Source organism: Chiroxiphia lanceolata, chromosome 1 (genome assembly GCF_009829145.1).
Source record: "Chiroxiphia lanceolata isolate bChiLan1 chromosome 1, bChiLan1.pri, whole genome shotgun sequence".
NCBI classification, from domain to species: Eukaryota; Metazoa; Chordata; class Aves; order Passeriformes; family Pipridae; genus Chiroxiphia; species Chiroxiphia lanceolata.
Genome location: NC_045637.1, coordinates 2,035,472 through 2,050,802, shown reverse-complemented (window position 1 = coordinate 2,050,802; position 15,331 = coordinate 2,035,472). Strand labels below are relative to the sequence as shown.

General features: G+C 49.9%; 1 protein-coding gene across 9 annotated transcripts in view; it reads left to right on the top strand.

Moving 5' to 3' along the window:
- The window catches only part of LOC116789429 (rhophilin-1-like), a 146,441-nt gene that overhangs the window by 100,012 nt on the left and 31,098 nt on the right, over positions 1–15,331 (top strand). For 4 of the 9 annotated variants that reach the window (XM_032693295.1, XM_032693305.1, XM_032693269.1 and 1 more), the window contains exon 1: positions 8,683–10,026. In XM_032693295.1, the coding sequence (XP_032549186.1) occupies positions 9,925–10,026 (102 nt within the window). In that variant the 5' untranslated portion in view covers positions 8,683–9,924. Of the gene's footprint in view, positions 1–8,660; positions 10,027–15,331 lie in introns of those variants that run through there. The other 5 variants (XM_032693285.1, XM_032693278.1, XM_032693322.1 and 2 more) reach the window with 5 other exon arrangements.

Below are 15,331 nucleotides of genomic sequence, written 5' to 3'. Positions count from 1 at the left end.
AGGACACGGAAGGACACAATAACCTGCAGGACAAGGAGTGTCCAGATCCACGATTCCTTCCATCCACGATATGGGTGGGGAACATGGGAATGTTTCCCTGGTCAGCACAGAGATCACAGGAATTTCTGGGATTTCTGTGGGACTTGGGAAAGATTACAAAGCACAACCTGTCCCTATAAAATAACTCTTCCCAAAGTTTCTCTGAGCCAGGCAGGGAGTTGGGAACATCATCTTGGAGCTGCTCCTGTTCCCCCCCAAAAAAAGATCCAAGCAAAATAGGAAGGAAGGAGTAGCAAGCACAGCCTAAACCAAGCCTACATCTCCACAGGGTGGATTTAGGATGGATATCGGGAAAATTCTTCACTGGAAGGGTGGGCAAGCATTAGAATGGGCTGCCCAGGTTGGTGCTGGAATCACCATCCCTCCTGGAATTGTTCAGGAAACATAAATGTGGCACTTGGGGACGTGGGTTAGTGGTTGGACTCAATGATCTTGGATGTCTTTTCCAACCTTAATGATTCCATGAGGGTTGAGGTGATGGTGTCCCCTGGCCCCACATGGAAATCTGGGGTCTTTTCCAACCTCTGGGATTCCAGGATGGAGGTGACTGTGCCTCCATGTCCACATGGAAACTTGTTTCTGTCCCTTCGGTGTCATTGTCACCTCCCAAGAAAGTTCTCCCTGCTGGACAAGGCTGGAGCTGAGGTCAGCCCATGGATCAGCCCCGTTCCCTGCTTTTCCCAGCTTCTGGCACCCCTCAGCAGGACCACTTTGGAACCACAGCCCTGATCCTACCCAGGAAAGAGCTGGAAAACCACATTCCTGCTCTCAAGGAAGAGGCTCAACAGAAGGGATGGGATGGCTCTCCTGGAATTCCAGGGGAACCCAAACAGAAGAGCCACAAATTCCTGCTTTTATCCAAAACATCCCACACAGTTTCTACAAGAGAAAATGAGATTTTTGGCCTTTTTCTCCAAATTCATTTAGGTTGATCCTTAATTACCTTAAGGTGGGACAAAACGGGGCACAGAAATTTTTGGGATGGAAACAAAGTTCCCAAGAAAAAAAACACCAAACCAGGAGCCAGCTGCTTTTTCCAGCTGGAATGCACGTCACGCCATCCCCACTAAACTCATTAGGGAAAAATATCCCAGGAAAACAAGCTCAGCCCTTCCAATCTCATTAACAGATCCATGACTCAGGAGGCAAAGTCCTTCCTGCCACCTTCTGGGATCGGCTCTTTATTCCAAAGGTCTCATTAGAGGCCTCTCAGTGGGCATTTTGAAGAGGATTAACCTGCTTAGGCCCAGCTTTATTCTGAGTTTAGCTTCTTATCTCCGCCCAGATCAAGCCCGGGGAAAGGGAAGGAACAGCCTTTTCCCAGGATTTGGGAGGCTGGTTGTTCCCACCTCTCTGTTTCCAGAGGTTATTTGCAGCTGAGCAATCCCACCCTGCTGACTCAGGGAGCTTGGATGGGGCAGGACCTTCCCTCTCCACCCTGAAATCCCAGGATTGGGCCTTAAATCCCCCTCGGGATGTTTTTGGAAAGGTGTCACCGGTGAAGCTGCTCAGTGGAGGCACCAACTGCTAGTTTTGGTGACACAGGAGGGAAAATTAGAGCTGTGCAATCCCACAAAGAAGAAGAAAAAGGACAAAATTCCCAATTCTCCAGGTAAAAATCATCCCACAAGTGACTCAACTCACCCTGAAGAGTCTTGGAGCTCCACGGATGGTCCTTGGGGGAGGGTTCCTTTGGTCTCCTCCTGGAATATATTGGGAAAGGTGACCTGGAACAGGTACCCCAAGAGCAGCATCGCTCCCAAAAATCACCCAGCCCCTCACCCTTCCACTGTTTTCCCCTTCCTTGGCCGGAAACCAGGAGCCCAAACCATCCAAGATTTTCCAAGCTTTGAGGTTTTTCTGGGGTTAGGAAATCCCTGCCTTCCTTCCAGCAACACCATTAAAGTATTTTATGGAGCAAAAACCCAAAAGCTCTATCCCTCCTCAACCACCTGCTCCTTGGATGCACTGCTGGGATAGAATTCCAGGACTAACAGGAATGGGATGGCTCCAAAATAAAGATGCATCAAGTGCCAGCCTGGCCCTTAGGGGGTGAAATCACCCTTGGAGCAGATGGCAAGAGGGAAAGAGGGATGAGGACAAAGTCACAGGGTGGGAAACACAAGAAAGGGACAAAATAGAGGGAAAACTGGGACAGAACTTGGAAGCAAACGAGCTCAGAGGGGACACAAACCCTAAAATCCGCCCCTTGGAGGCCACCAGGAATCTTATTTTAATATTTGCACACTTGTTCTCAAAGCTGAAACCAGATTTTTTTTCCTGCTCCTGACCACAACAGACACCCTGAAACCCATCCCAAGCTCCTCCAACCCTCTCCAAGCATCCAGGCTCTCCTGCGAAATTCCACCTTCCCGAGTTTCTCTTTCAAAGGAACCCAAAACCACAGAGGGCTTTTTCTTGAAAGCAGCTGCTGGGTGAACTCATTAAAAGGGGAATCAAAACCTCAGTTAATTAGAGGTTGGTCAGGACAACGTAAACTTTCATTCCCTGGGAATATTCCTGCTCTGGGATTCACAATCCTACAGCTGCTGGCAGGAATCATGTCAGGAAGTTTAGGAACCACGACCTTCCAAAGTAAATCCTGCCTGTGGATTCCTGATTTTTGCACCAGGAACAGCAGGACACGGATCACAGGCCCCCCCCACACCAGGGGGCTTTTTCCAGGCTGTGGTTCCAGTTTTATCCAGCCAGAAAAGAGTTTGCTGACATTTTAGATCCTTTTTGGAAAAAAAGCCTCTCTGCTAGTTTTCCACAAGAGGACAAGTGGGAAATGTTAATGTAGGCAAAGTAAAACATTGTAGGAATTGGCCAAAAATCATGGAATGGTTTGGGTTGGAAGGAACCTTAAAGATTATCCAGATCCAACCTCCTGCCATGGGCAGGGACACTTCCCACTATCCCAGGTTGCTCCATGCCCCGTCCAACCTGGCCTTGGACACTTCCAGGGATGGGGCAGGAAGCCCAAATCCCTCAGGAAAGATGCTGCAGGATGAGACCAATCCCAACATTATGCTTGGGAAGTGACAGAGTCCCCCATGTCCCGGTGCTCCCGGGAAAACACCGAAATGTGACTGATCCAACCCCCATGGCCACACAGGGAATTTACTCCTTAATTTAATTCCGGATGCTCCAAAAACAGGGGTTTTCCCACATCCTGAGGCTGTAGGACACCACCATCACAGATGCCTTGGGAATAAACCACAGGAGTGCTTCCAAATCCTTCAGCTCCCAGACCACCACGTACCGAGCCCGGGGCAGCTCCTTCCTCGGCTTGGATCCCATTCCACAGGTTCAAGCCAAGACCTTTCCCTCCTGCATCCTCCTGCTTTAGGGAGCTTCTTGGACACGGAGGAGACAGAAGGAAAACGCGATTTTTAGGAATCATGGAACGGTTCAGGTTGGAAGGAACCTTAAGATCATCTCAATCCATGGGCAGGGACACCTCCCACTGGCCCAGGTTGCTCCAAGATGGCCTTGGACACTTCCAGGGATGGGGCAGCCACAGGTTCTCTGGGAATTCCATCCAGCCTCCCACCACCCTCTCAGGGAAGAATTCCTTCCCAAAATTCAACTTAAACCCTCCCTCCTTCATCTTAAGCCCATCCTCCCTTGTCCTGTCACTCCATGCCTTTATTTCTCCCATTCCGATGATCCAGGCAGCACAAGGGAAGCAGAGCTGGACGTGGAATTCCCATGGGATGATCCCAGATGGAGGGAGCAGAGCCCTGGAGATCCCATCTCCTCCCTGGGTGGAGTCCCCAGGACTCACCTGCTGATGACATTCTCCTGCAGTGGCTTCTCCTCAACTTCTGGTGGTTTCTTCTTCTTCCCTTTTCCCCCTTTTCCTACAGGGAACTTTGCACCAGGATGGAGCAGCGTGAGGGAGAAGGAAGTTTATGCCATAGGGTTGTTTTTTTTTTTCCATCCATAAAATTTTTGGGACAGTCACCAAGGTCACCCCAGTGGGGAGAAAGAGGTACCTGCACTGAACATTCCGGCTCCTTCTTCCCAATCTTTGTCCTGAGCTCCTTTGGCACCTCCTGCTCTTTCTCCAACTCCTTCTTTCGCTTCCTGGGGACAAGGAAAAACTGATCCCACCGAAGCCAAGCAGGGAATACCCACAGCAAACCCCTCAATAGGGAAAATAATCCAGGGTGTGATCCCACACTGACCAACCCTGATTTCCAGCAGCACCAAAAAAGGGCTCCCCAAAGGAAATGTAGAGGGATTTTTCTGCTTGATCCCTTAAGGCCTGAAATTCCCAGGAAATCCAGAGTGATCAGGTAATGCTGGAGTCCCCCCAAAGTCCCCTGCCACGCCCCACAGGACCCACCTGCTGCTCTTCTTCATCCCACTGTCCCTTGAGACTCCCATGGCTCCCTCATCCAGCAGTTCTTGGGAATTTTAAGGCAGAGTCCTCAAGGATGTCACTGCAACAACAGGGAGACATCCCAGGGCTGGTAGAATCCCAAATTTTCTCCCGGAGTAAACCCCAAGAGCTCAACCCCAAAGGGTCGAGCTCAGTTTTAGCAAGGACCCAAAGAGACCAAGAAACAGCAAATCCTTGAGTTCAGCCCCTGAGCTGCTCTGGGAGGTGGAAAAAATAAAATTCCTGCTAAAAAAAGAAAAAAACAAAAAAGGGAAACACCCCCTAAAACGTGAGTTTCAGGAGGAATTCCCAGCTCCCACCACGCTGGAAAACAATTCAGCAGAGCAGAGAGACCCCTCCAGCTCTCACCTCCCTTTCCTCGTGGCTGCAACATCCAGACCCTCCCAAATCCCTGCTCCCCATGGAAACCCAGAGGATGGAGGAAATAAGGATAAACACCCAGGTGGTCCCAATCCATGAAAAACCTCCCCAGCTAAGGAAAAAAAATGGGATTTCTCAAAGAAAAAAGAGCCAAGGCATCAGGAAACATCAGCTGAACTTTTCAAGGAGAAGAAAACAGTTGGAAAACTTCCATGTTTTCCCAGACTTTGTTGTACCAGGAGCACCCAGAGCTGCTGGCAGGACCAAGCTCTTCCCCCAAACCCACCCAGAGTAGAAGAGACCTCACCCAGCCGCCTTCCCGAGGGAAATTCCCTCCTCCAGGAAGTTTACTTAAAGCCCCCCGAGCCTGATGGGAGGTTCCCAGCCCAAAATGCACCCTGGGAAAGGAAGTTTTAGCCCCAAATTTAGGGAGAGCCCCTTAAGCAACAGCGAGGAGACCCCGAGGGGGGAATACTTTGCACCCCTCAGGTGGAGGATGGGGCCAAATATATGGATTTAAAAACAATTTAGGAAAACCCACCTTGTGGGAGATTCCCCCCTCTTCAATCACAGAATTAAATTATTGCCAAATCCAGCTGCTTTTCATCCATCAGGTTGGATTTAGAGTCTTGGACCCCAAACGGTGGGCGCAGAGCCCAGATCCCATAGGCCAGTGATTCCTGGTGCCTCCAACCCTCATCCCGAAGCCCTTCCCAGGGCTCCTCTCCAGCCCTATTCATGGGATGAGTCCATTGCTTCCACCTGCCCGTGGTGGTCATCAGGGACCTCGTTGCAGCTGAGCATGGAATGGTCTCATCCATCCTCAGCCAGGTCGAAGGAGAACACCTGGGAAGGGGATGGAGCAGAGGGACAACAGGGATTGAGGCACAGGGACAACAGGGGTTTGCACAGCAAAGCTTTTCCCAAATTGAGAATGTCCAGCCTGGAGAAGAGAAGATTCCAGGGAGACCTGAGAGCCCCTTCCAGGGCCTAAAGGGGCTCCAGGAGAGCTGGAGAGGGACTCGGGACAAGGAATGGAGGGACAGGACACAGGGAATGGCTTTAAATTGAAACATGGGAGCTTTAGATGGGATGTTGGGAAGAAATTCTTCCCTGGGAGGGTGGTGAGGGCTGGAATGGAATTCCCAGAGAAGCTGTGGCTGCCCCACCCCTGGAAGTGTCCAAGCCCAGGTTGGATGGGGCTTGGAGCAACCTGGGCTAGTGGGAGGTGTCCCTGCCCATGACAGGAGGTTGGAATGAGACAATCTTGAAGGTCCCTTCCAACCCAAACCATTCCATGATTCCTGGAGGGATCTGCCCATGCTTTGCACTTGGGTGTGAAAAGCAGGCTTGGAATCTCCATCCTCTTCAGCTTCCCAGCCTTGTGCCTTCCCAAACAGGGTTTATTTTATCCTGGGGTCTTTCAGAGGCTCATTCCATCCATCCAAACTTCTCCTGGCACAATGGGAATCATCTCCACTCGGGCAGAGCTTTGGTGGCCTCGGATTGGGAGATGCTCCTCGTGGCAACCTCGTTCCCTGGGGCATCCCATAATAACCTCTGCCAGACAGAGGGATCTTCACAGCTCATTTCAACCCAAACCATCCTATAATTCCAAGAAAAAGGTGGATCTGGGGTCAGGAAGATTCATTGCTCCCTGCTGAGATCCCCATTTGGGACAAGTAGCGGGGCCGTGCGTTCCCTTGGGAAGGAGCCGGGAGCAGAAGGTCCTGGAGGCAGGGCTGGCTCTGGGAAAGCCTCTTTGATCCCTGTTGCACCACCCCAGGAAAAATGCATCCAAGCCACCTTTCCTGCTGGATGAGAAAGGTTTGGGAAGGGAGCAGGGAAGGACGACTTCGTGCCGGGGCTTGTTCGCCCTTGGCCGCCTCCTTCCAACCCAGGGACTGGCTTATATTAAATGTGCTCCCATTTTCCATGGATTCCATAAGATTTGTTCAGCTTGGGGAAGGTTTCTCCCAAGCCTGAGATCTCCATGATGGGAAAAAGTGGGATTTACAGGGCGGGTGAGCTGGGAAAAGCTTGTCCTACCCTGGATCAGCTCCAGGTGCTCGTCCGTCCAACCTAAGCACAACTTGGGGCAAAACTCTTGATTATTAAGATGAATTTTATGTATTTTGATGGATTTTCCCTTTGGAATCCGGGGAATGGAAGCAGGATGGCTCCATCCAGAGAACATGGACCACAAAGTGGGGTTGGATCATCCCTGGGGAAAACCAGGCTGAAATGGGAGCTCTGCACAGTTTGTTGGTACCACAATGAGCAGTTTGGGGATGTATCAGTGCCAATATCCCAGGTTTTCCTAATCAATTATTCCACCTTTCCGGTCCAGCAGCTCCTTCTGGATTGGGAAATACAGGAGAGAGAGAAAACCCATCCTAATGTATTATTTCCTTTGTGATCACACAATCCTTGAAGCCCCAGTGAGGAAAAAAATGATGGGGAAAGGTGGAATTCGGTTTAATATGTTCAGACAGTTATAAAATAAATATGAATAATAAATATAAAGTATTTATAAATTATACAAATATATTAAATATAAATAAATAGAAATAATAAAGATAAATAATATAAAATAATATAAAATATATTAAATATAAATATATAAAAAAAGATTTAATGCTGGGCTAATTTTTCCCCCCTCATTAAACAGCTGGATCTGCCTGGAATTCCTTGTGTCCCATTGACATCAGTGGGATTCATCACACACAAGCTTGGGCTCATTAACTTAATTAAGGCCCAGGTAATGACTTAGGGACCTTTTTGTAGGGACAACAGTTCAGAGGGGGGAAATGGGGCAGGATTTACCTGGATTTGGCTGGAAAAAGGAATAAAATGGATTTGATTTTATTTCTTCATGTATTTTTTTAATTATATTTCATATTATGTAGTGGTTTATAGAGGAGAAACCCCTGGTGGCTTTAGCAGGGCAAGGGCACAGCTGGCCCAGATGTTGCAGAACTGTTCCAGGTTGGGGGGTGAGGTCATCCAGATGTGTTCGGGGTAGGAGTGGATACTCACCCAGATGTGGCACGGGAGGTGGGAGGGGCGCCCAGATGTGTTTGGGATGGTGAGGGGGTCACCTGGTTGTAGGTGGGATCATCCAGATGTGCCCCGGCTGGGATCAAATGCACACCCAGATGTGATGAAGGAGGTGGGAGGGGCACCCAGATGTGGTCGGGGGGCGGCTCCTGGTTGTGGGTGGGGTCATCCAGAAGTGTCCGGGGTAGGAGTGGACACTCGCCCAGATGTGGCACGGGAGGTGGGAGGGGCGCCCAGATGTGGTGGGGATGGTGAGGGGGGCACCTGGTTGTAGGGGGATCATCCAGATGTGCCCGGGGTGGGATCAAACGCACACCCAGATGTGATGCGGATGCAGGACGAGTGCCCAGATGCGTTTGGGATGGTGAGGGGGGCACCTGGTTGTAGGGGGGTCATCCAGATGTGTCCGGGGTGGGAGGGAACCCGTTCCCAGCTGTTACTCAGGGGGCAGAAGCGGAGCCCAGATCCAGATGTGGCCGAGACAGGGGGGCGGCTCCTGGTTGTAACTGGGCTCATCCAGATGTGGCCGGGGGAGTTGGGCTCGGACCCCCCCCCAGATGTGCGGCGGGGGCGTGGCCGCTCCCATCTGTGCCCGCCCGTGGGCGTGGCCCTAAGCCCCTCCTCCAGTGACGTCATCCGCGTTCTAATTCCCCCCGTTGCCGGGGGCAACGGCCCCTCCGGTCCTGCCCCTGCCGCGCTCCCATTGGGCGGTGCCGCCGTCCATCAGCGCCGTCCCGCTTTCCCATTGGCCGACTGGGGGTTACGCCCCGCCCCCCTCCCCGCTTATCCCCCGCGCCGCGAAGGAGCCGCCTCTGGGATCGCGCCGGGATTTGGGATCGGCGGGGCCGGGCGGGGGCTGCGGGGCTGAGCGAGGACACCGAGCCGGGAGTTTGGGGTCGTCCGAGGTGGGATATTAAGGTAGAAGGGTTTGTAGGGCGGCGGGGTTTGGTTCTTTAAAGGAGTTGGGGGGGGGGGTCCCCGTGGCTGGAGCATCTCTAGAAAGGGGGGTTTCGGGGGGTTCCCACCCTCCTTTTGGGATGGTTCTGTAAGGGGAGGGGGTTTAACCCCTCTAGAGAGCTCTGCAAGGTGGGTCTTGGGGGGTTTAACCCCCCTCCGCAGCTGGGGTAGCTCTGTAAGGGGAGTTATTGGGCGTTTAAACACCCTCGTTTTTTGGGGTCGCTCTGCAAGGGGAGGGGGGTTTAACCCCCCAACGGCAGCTGAGGAAGCTCTGAAAACGGAGTTATTGGGGGTTTGAACCTTTTCCCCCCATTTAGGGTCGTTCTGCAGGGAGGTTTGGGGGGGTTTAACATCCCCCTCCCATTTCGGGCAGTTCTATAAGGAGGGTTTGAGAGACTTTAACCCCCCTCCCGAGCTGGGGTAGCTCTGAAAAGGGAGTTAGTGGGGGTTTGAATCCTCTCCCCCCATTTAGGGGGGTTTTGGGGTTTTCCCCTATCTGGGTTAGCTCTGAAAGGAGAGTTTTTGGGAGTTTAAAGACCACCCCCCCCATATTGAGGGTAGCTCTACAAGGGGGTTTGGAGAGGTTTAAACACCCTCCCTATTTAGGGCAGCTCTTGCAAGAGGAGTTTAAATCCCCCCCAATATTCAGGGCAGCTCTTGCAAGAGGAGTTTAACCCCATATTTAGGGTAGCTCTGCAAGGGGAGTTTGGGGGGGTTTAACTTCCCCCCCCCCCCCATCTGGGGTAGCTTTAAAAGGGGGGTCTGTGGGGTTTATGTCCCGCCTTTCCCTGGGATAGCTCTGCAGGGGCTGGGGGCTCACATCTGGCCAGATGTGAAGTGCAGGGGGCTTTCCAGCAGAACAGAGCAGGGATTAGAGGGGGTTTAAGCCCCCTCCTAAACCTAGGACGGGACTGGGGGCTAGTCCGGGACAACCAGAGCAGCCCAAGGAAGGGTCACTGAGCCCCAAACCGCACTGTGGGGTCAAGAGGAGCCCCCAAACCGCACTGTGGGGTCAAGAGGAGCCCCTAGCTGTGGGTCAGCCCTCCACCCACCCTGTGGATGCTGCATCCCTGGAGATGATGCCCCCTGAGGAGGAGAACCTGGATGGCCCCAGGAAAGGGGACAGGGACAGTGGCCTCATCCTCCTGCACGGCCCCAAGAGCGGCAGCACTCGGAAGGTGAGGCTGGGGGGTGCCAGGGGTGGATCCAGGGGGCGGGTTTGGTGTCCCCATGGGATCCATGGGGCTGGTTTGGTGTCCCCATGGGATCCATGGGGCTGGTTTGGTGTCCCCATGGGATCCATGGGGCTGGTTTGGTGTCCCCATGGGATCCATGGGGCTGGTTTGGTGTCCCCATGGGATCCATGGGGCTGGTTTGGTGTCCCCATGGGATCCATGGGGCTGGTTTGGTGTCCCCATGGGATCCATGGGGCTGGTTTGGTGTCCCCATGGGATCCATGGAGGTGGTTTCGTGTCCCTGTGGGGGCCGGTTTGGTGTCCCTGTGGGATCCAAGAGACCAATTTGGTGTCCTTGTGGGATCCATGGGGCCAGTTTGGTGTTCCCATGGGATCCAAGAGACCAATTTGGTGTCCTTGTGGGATCCATGGGGCCAGTTTGGTGTTCCCATGGGATCCATGACACCGGTTTGGTGTCCCTGTGTGATCCATGAAAACCAGGGACCATCCTCTGGGCATCAACACCCACTGCTGGGCTCAAAGAGGCTTTAGAGTCGCAAGAAAACCTGGACAAATGTTAATTTTGGGGCTATTTCCTTGTGTTTCCCATTAGTTTTGTCCCCTGGGAGCCAACAGAATAATTAATAATGGGTCTACAATAATTGATTAGTGACAGGGGGGTGAAATTCACGGGGCTTGTCCTCAAGGTGCCACCCACCCCAATCCCTGCCATCCTCTGGGCATCAACACCCACCCTGGGCTCGAAGAGGCTTTGGAATTGCAAGAAAACCTGGATAAATGTTAATTTTGGGGTCTGTTTCCCATCAGTTTTCTTCCCTGTCATTATTCCCCGATGGAATATCGGGAGTGCCCATTTTTGGGGTGCAAGTGCCTCCTGGCCTGACACATCAGGAAGGGCTTCAGGGGGGATTTGGGGGTGGAAGAGACCCACACAACCCTCTCTCCCAGCTCCTCATCCCTAAACTCCGCTCCCGGATCCCATCTCCCTCCTCTGGCTCCATCCACGACTTCCCAGTGGCTGCTTTGAACCAAATTCTACCGGATTTTGGGGTTTTTTCCTCCTTCCTGCCCACAGGAAGTTGGTCCAGCCGGGTGGTGCCCATCCCTCCTCTGACTCTTGGAGGTGCTGGCCAAGGTGTTGCTTCCTGGGATATTTTCCCTCAGGAATTACCCTCCCGGGAAAGTCCGGCTGTGGGTGTGAGATGGGCTCAGCAGATCTGCTCATTAAACTTGTTTAATTAATGACAGGGGGGTGAAATTCATGGGGATTGTCCTCAGGGTGCCACCAACCCCAATCCCTGTCATCCCCTGGGCATCAACAGCCACCCCTGAACTCCAAGGGGCTTTGGAATTGCAGGAAAACCTGGATCAGTGCTGATTTTTGGGGCGATTTCAGTGTTAGTTTTGTTCCCTGAGAAGCAAAGGAAGAAACCTGCAGGAACTCTGTAAAACCCCAAATTAAACCCTGAACTAAACCTCAGACGCCCAAACTAAACCCTAAACTGAACCTCAGGACCCCAAACTAAAGCCTAAACTGAATCTCAGAGCCCCAAACTAAACCCTAAACTGAACCTCAGACCCCTGAACTAAAGCCTAAACTGAACCTCAGAACCCTCAGAGCCCCAAACTAAAGCCTAAACTGACCCTCAGAGCCCCAAACTGAACCCTAAACTGACCCTCAGAGCCCCAAACTGAACCCTAAACTGACCCTCAGAGCCCCAAACTGAACCCTAAACTGACCCTCAGAGCCCCAAACTAAAGCCTAAGCTGACCCTCAGAGCCCCAAACTGAAGCCTAAACTGACCCTCAGAGCCCCAAACTGAAGCCTAAACTGACCCTCGGAGCCCCAAACTAAAGCCTAAACTGACCCTCAGAGCCCCAAACTAAAGCCTAAACTGACCCTCAGAGCCCCAAACTAAAGCCTAAACTGACCCTCAGAGCCCCAAACTAAAGCCTAAACTGACCCTCAGAGCCCCAAACTAAAGCCTAAACTGACCCTCAGAGCCCCAAACTAAAGCCAAAACTGACCCTCAGAGCCCCAAACTAAACCCTAAACTGAACCTCCAAACCCTAAACTGACCCTCGGAGCCCCAAACTAAAGCCTAAACTGACCCTCAGACCCCCAAACTAAAGCCTAAACTGAACCTCCAAACCCTAAACTAAAGCCTAAACTGACCCTCAGACCCCCAAACTAAAGCCTAAACTGAACCTCAGACCCCCAAACTAAAGCCTAAACTGACCCTCAGAGCCCCAAACTAAACCCTAAATTGAACCTCCAAACCCTAAACTGAACCTCAGACCCCCAAACTAAAGCCTAAACTGAACCTCAGACCCCCAAACTAAAACCTAAACTAAACCCTCTTGCAAATCTGTAATTCCCAAAACTTGTCCTTTAGCAGAGCAAAAAAACAACCCTCAACACCTGAAACTCCCTAAAAAAACCCCAATAATCAGAAAAGATCCCTCAGCCAGGCTGGGGAGGGGATTTTTTTTCCCGGAGGGAGGGTTGGGATTTGCTCAGGGATCAATCCCATCCCGGGTCACTCGATCCTGGTCTCACCTTGGAAGCTCCCGAGGTTGCAACCCCGAAACCAGGTCAGGGTTTAGGGCCGGGCCTTAAGGAGCAGCTGCTGCTTGGAGGGCAAGATCAACAGGAAGAAATAAAGGGGTTTTCCCCAAATTTGTCCTGTTTCCATTTGCAGGAGCTTGTGGGGTTTTATCCCAAATTTATTCTGTTTCTGTTAGCAGTTGTGGGATTTTTTCCCCAATTTATTCTGTTCCCATTAGCAGGAATAAATAAAGGGTTTGCCCCAATTTATTCTGTTCCCCATTAGCAAGAGGTTGTGGGATTTTTATCCCAATTTTATTCCCATTAGCAGTTGTGAGGCATTTTTCCTAATTTATTCTATTTCCATCAGCAGGAGGTTGTGGAGTTTTCCCCAGTTTATCCTTTTATTCTGTTTCTGGTAGCAGTTGTGGGATTTTTCCCAAATTTATTCTGTTCCCATTAGCAGGAATAAATAAAGGTTTTTTTCCTAACTTTTTCCTGTTTCCATTAGCAGGAGGTTGTGGGATTTTATCCCAATTTTATTCTGTTTCCATTAGCAGTTGTGGGGCTTTTTTTCCCCAAATTTATCCTGTTTCCAGTTGCAGGAAGTTGTGGGATTTTATCCCAATTTTATTCTGCTTCCATTAGCAGTTGTGAGGCTTTTTTCCCAATTTATTCTGTTTCCATTTGCAGGAGCTTGTGGGATTTTATCCCAAATTTATTCTCTTTCCGGTAGCAGTTGTGGGATTTTTCCCAAATTTATTTTGTTTCTGTTGGCAGTTGTGGGATTTTTTCCCAATTTATTCTGCTTCCATTAGCAGTTATGGGATTTTCCCCAAATTTATCCTGTTTCCATTAGCAGGAGCTTGTAGGATTTTCCCCCAATTTATTCTGTTCCCATTAACAGGAATAAATAAAGGGTTTTTCCCAACTTTATCCTGTTTCCATTAGCAGGAAGTTGTGGGATTTTATCCCAAATTTATTCTGTTTCCATTAACAGTTGTGGGGCTTTTTTTCCCAATTTATTCTGTTTCCATTTTCAGGAAGTTGTGGGGCTTTTTTCCCAAATTTATTCTACTTCCTTTAGCAGTTGTGGGATTTTTCCCCAATTTATTCTGTTTCCATTAGCAGGAATAAATAAAGCTTTTTTCCCAACTTTATCCTGTTCCCATTAGCAGGAGGTTGTGGGATTTTTATCCCAATTTTTTTCTGTTTCTGTTATCAGTTGTGGGGCTTTTTTCCTAATTTATTCTGTTTCCTTTAGCAGGAATTTGTAGGATTTTTTTCCCAAATTTCTTTTGTTGAGGTTGTGGGGTTTTTTCCCAATTTATTCTGTTTCCAGTTGCAGGAAGTTGTGGGATTTTATCCCAAATTTATTCTGTTCCCATTAGCAGTTGTGGGGCTTTTTTCCCAATTTATTCTCTTTCCAGTAGCAGGAGCTTGTGGGATTTTCCCCCAATTTATTCTGTTCCCATTAGCAGGAATAAATAAAGGGTTTTTCCCAACTTTATCCTGTTTCCATTAGCAGGAAGTTGTGAGATATTTATCCCAATTTTATTCCCATCAGCAGTTGTGAGATTTTTCCCAAATTTCTTCTGTTTCCATTAGCAGGAATAAATAAAGCTTTTTTCCCAAATTTTTTCTGTTTCCAGCAGCAGAACCTTACGGGCTTTTTATTCCCATATTTTTTCTCTTTTCCTTACATGAGGGATTTATTTCCCCTTGTTTGGATCCGGAGCCCAAAGAACAACACGGAAAAGATTCCAAACCTTTGGAGCGGGATCAGCACCACCTGTCAAAACACGATTACAACTGTAATTAAACCACCAAAACACCTCCTTAGACTCCCTATTAATTAATATTTATTATTCTTATTTAAAAATCCCCCTCAATCATCCCTTTTCCAGCTGAGCTCTGGATGGGGTCACCCCTTGTTTTCTCCCTTACGGGAAAAACTGCTGAAAAAGGGATTTTTATATTTTTTTTTTCCTGCTTTTTATGTCCTGGGAGGGAAGATTTAATCCACCTGTTTCCTGCTGGCCCCTTGCCCTGCTTTTTAGGCTCCCTCCCAACCTCCCCAGAGCGTTTTTACCCTCCTAAAATCCAATTTTTACCCTCCTAAAATCCGATTTTTATGGCGTTTTTTGCTGTTTAAACACTTCCCGACCCCCCATATTTTTTTTTATTCCCATCCCCCCCCCTCTAATTTTATTTTTCCTTCCTCCTGTTGAGTTCCTGAGCCAACTGGTTGGGAAATTTAATTCCTTAATCCTCCTCTCTTTTGTCAAAGGGCTGTGTGATGTAACCATATTCTCAATAAAAGCTTTGAGAGGTTTTATTTTACCAGCTTGGAGCGGGGGCTTTTTCCTGAGATTAATTCCGTGAGAGGGGGGAATTTGATGCATAAAATAGAATTTTCCCACTTTTTGGGCCCTGCTGCTTGTCTCCTAACAGCCCCTCTGAATTCCTTCAGCGGGAATTATGGATAATCCTCGAAAAAAGGAGGATTTTCCAGCCTGGTTTTGTGCGTGGAGTGGCTTTTCCCAGCTTTTGTTTTGCTCTCTATCCCATGGGATAATGTGGGTGGTTTGGCCACTTCTCCCGTGCTGGGCTGACTCCAAAACTTGAGGATTAAAAAGAGGGATAATTAATAATTCCAGCTGACAGCTCCCACTGCCCAAATCCCTCCGAGACCGACTGGATCTGGGAATAAAACAGGTGCTGAGAGTTCTCCTCTTC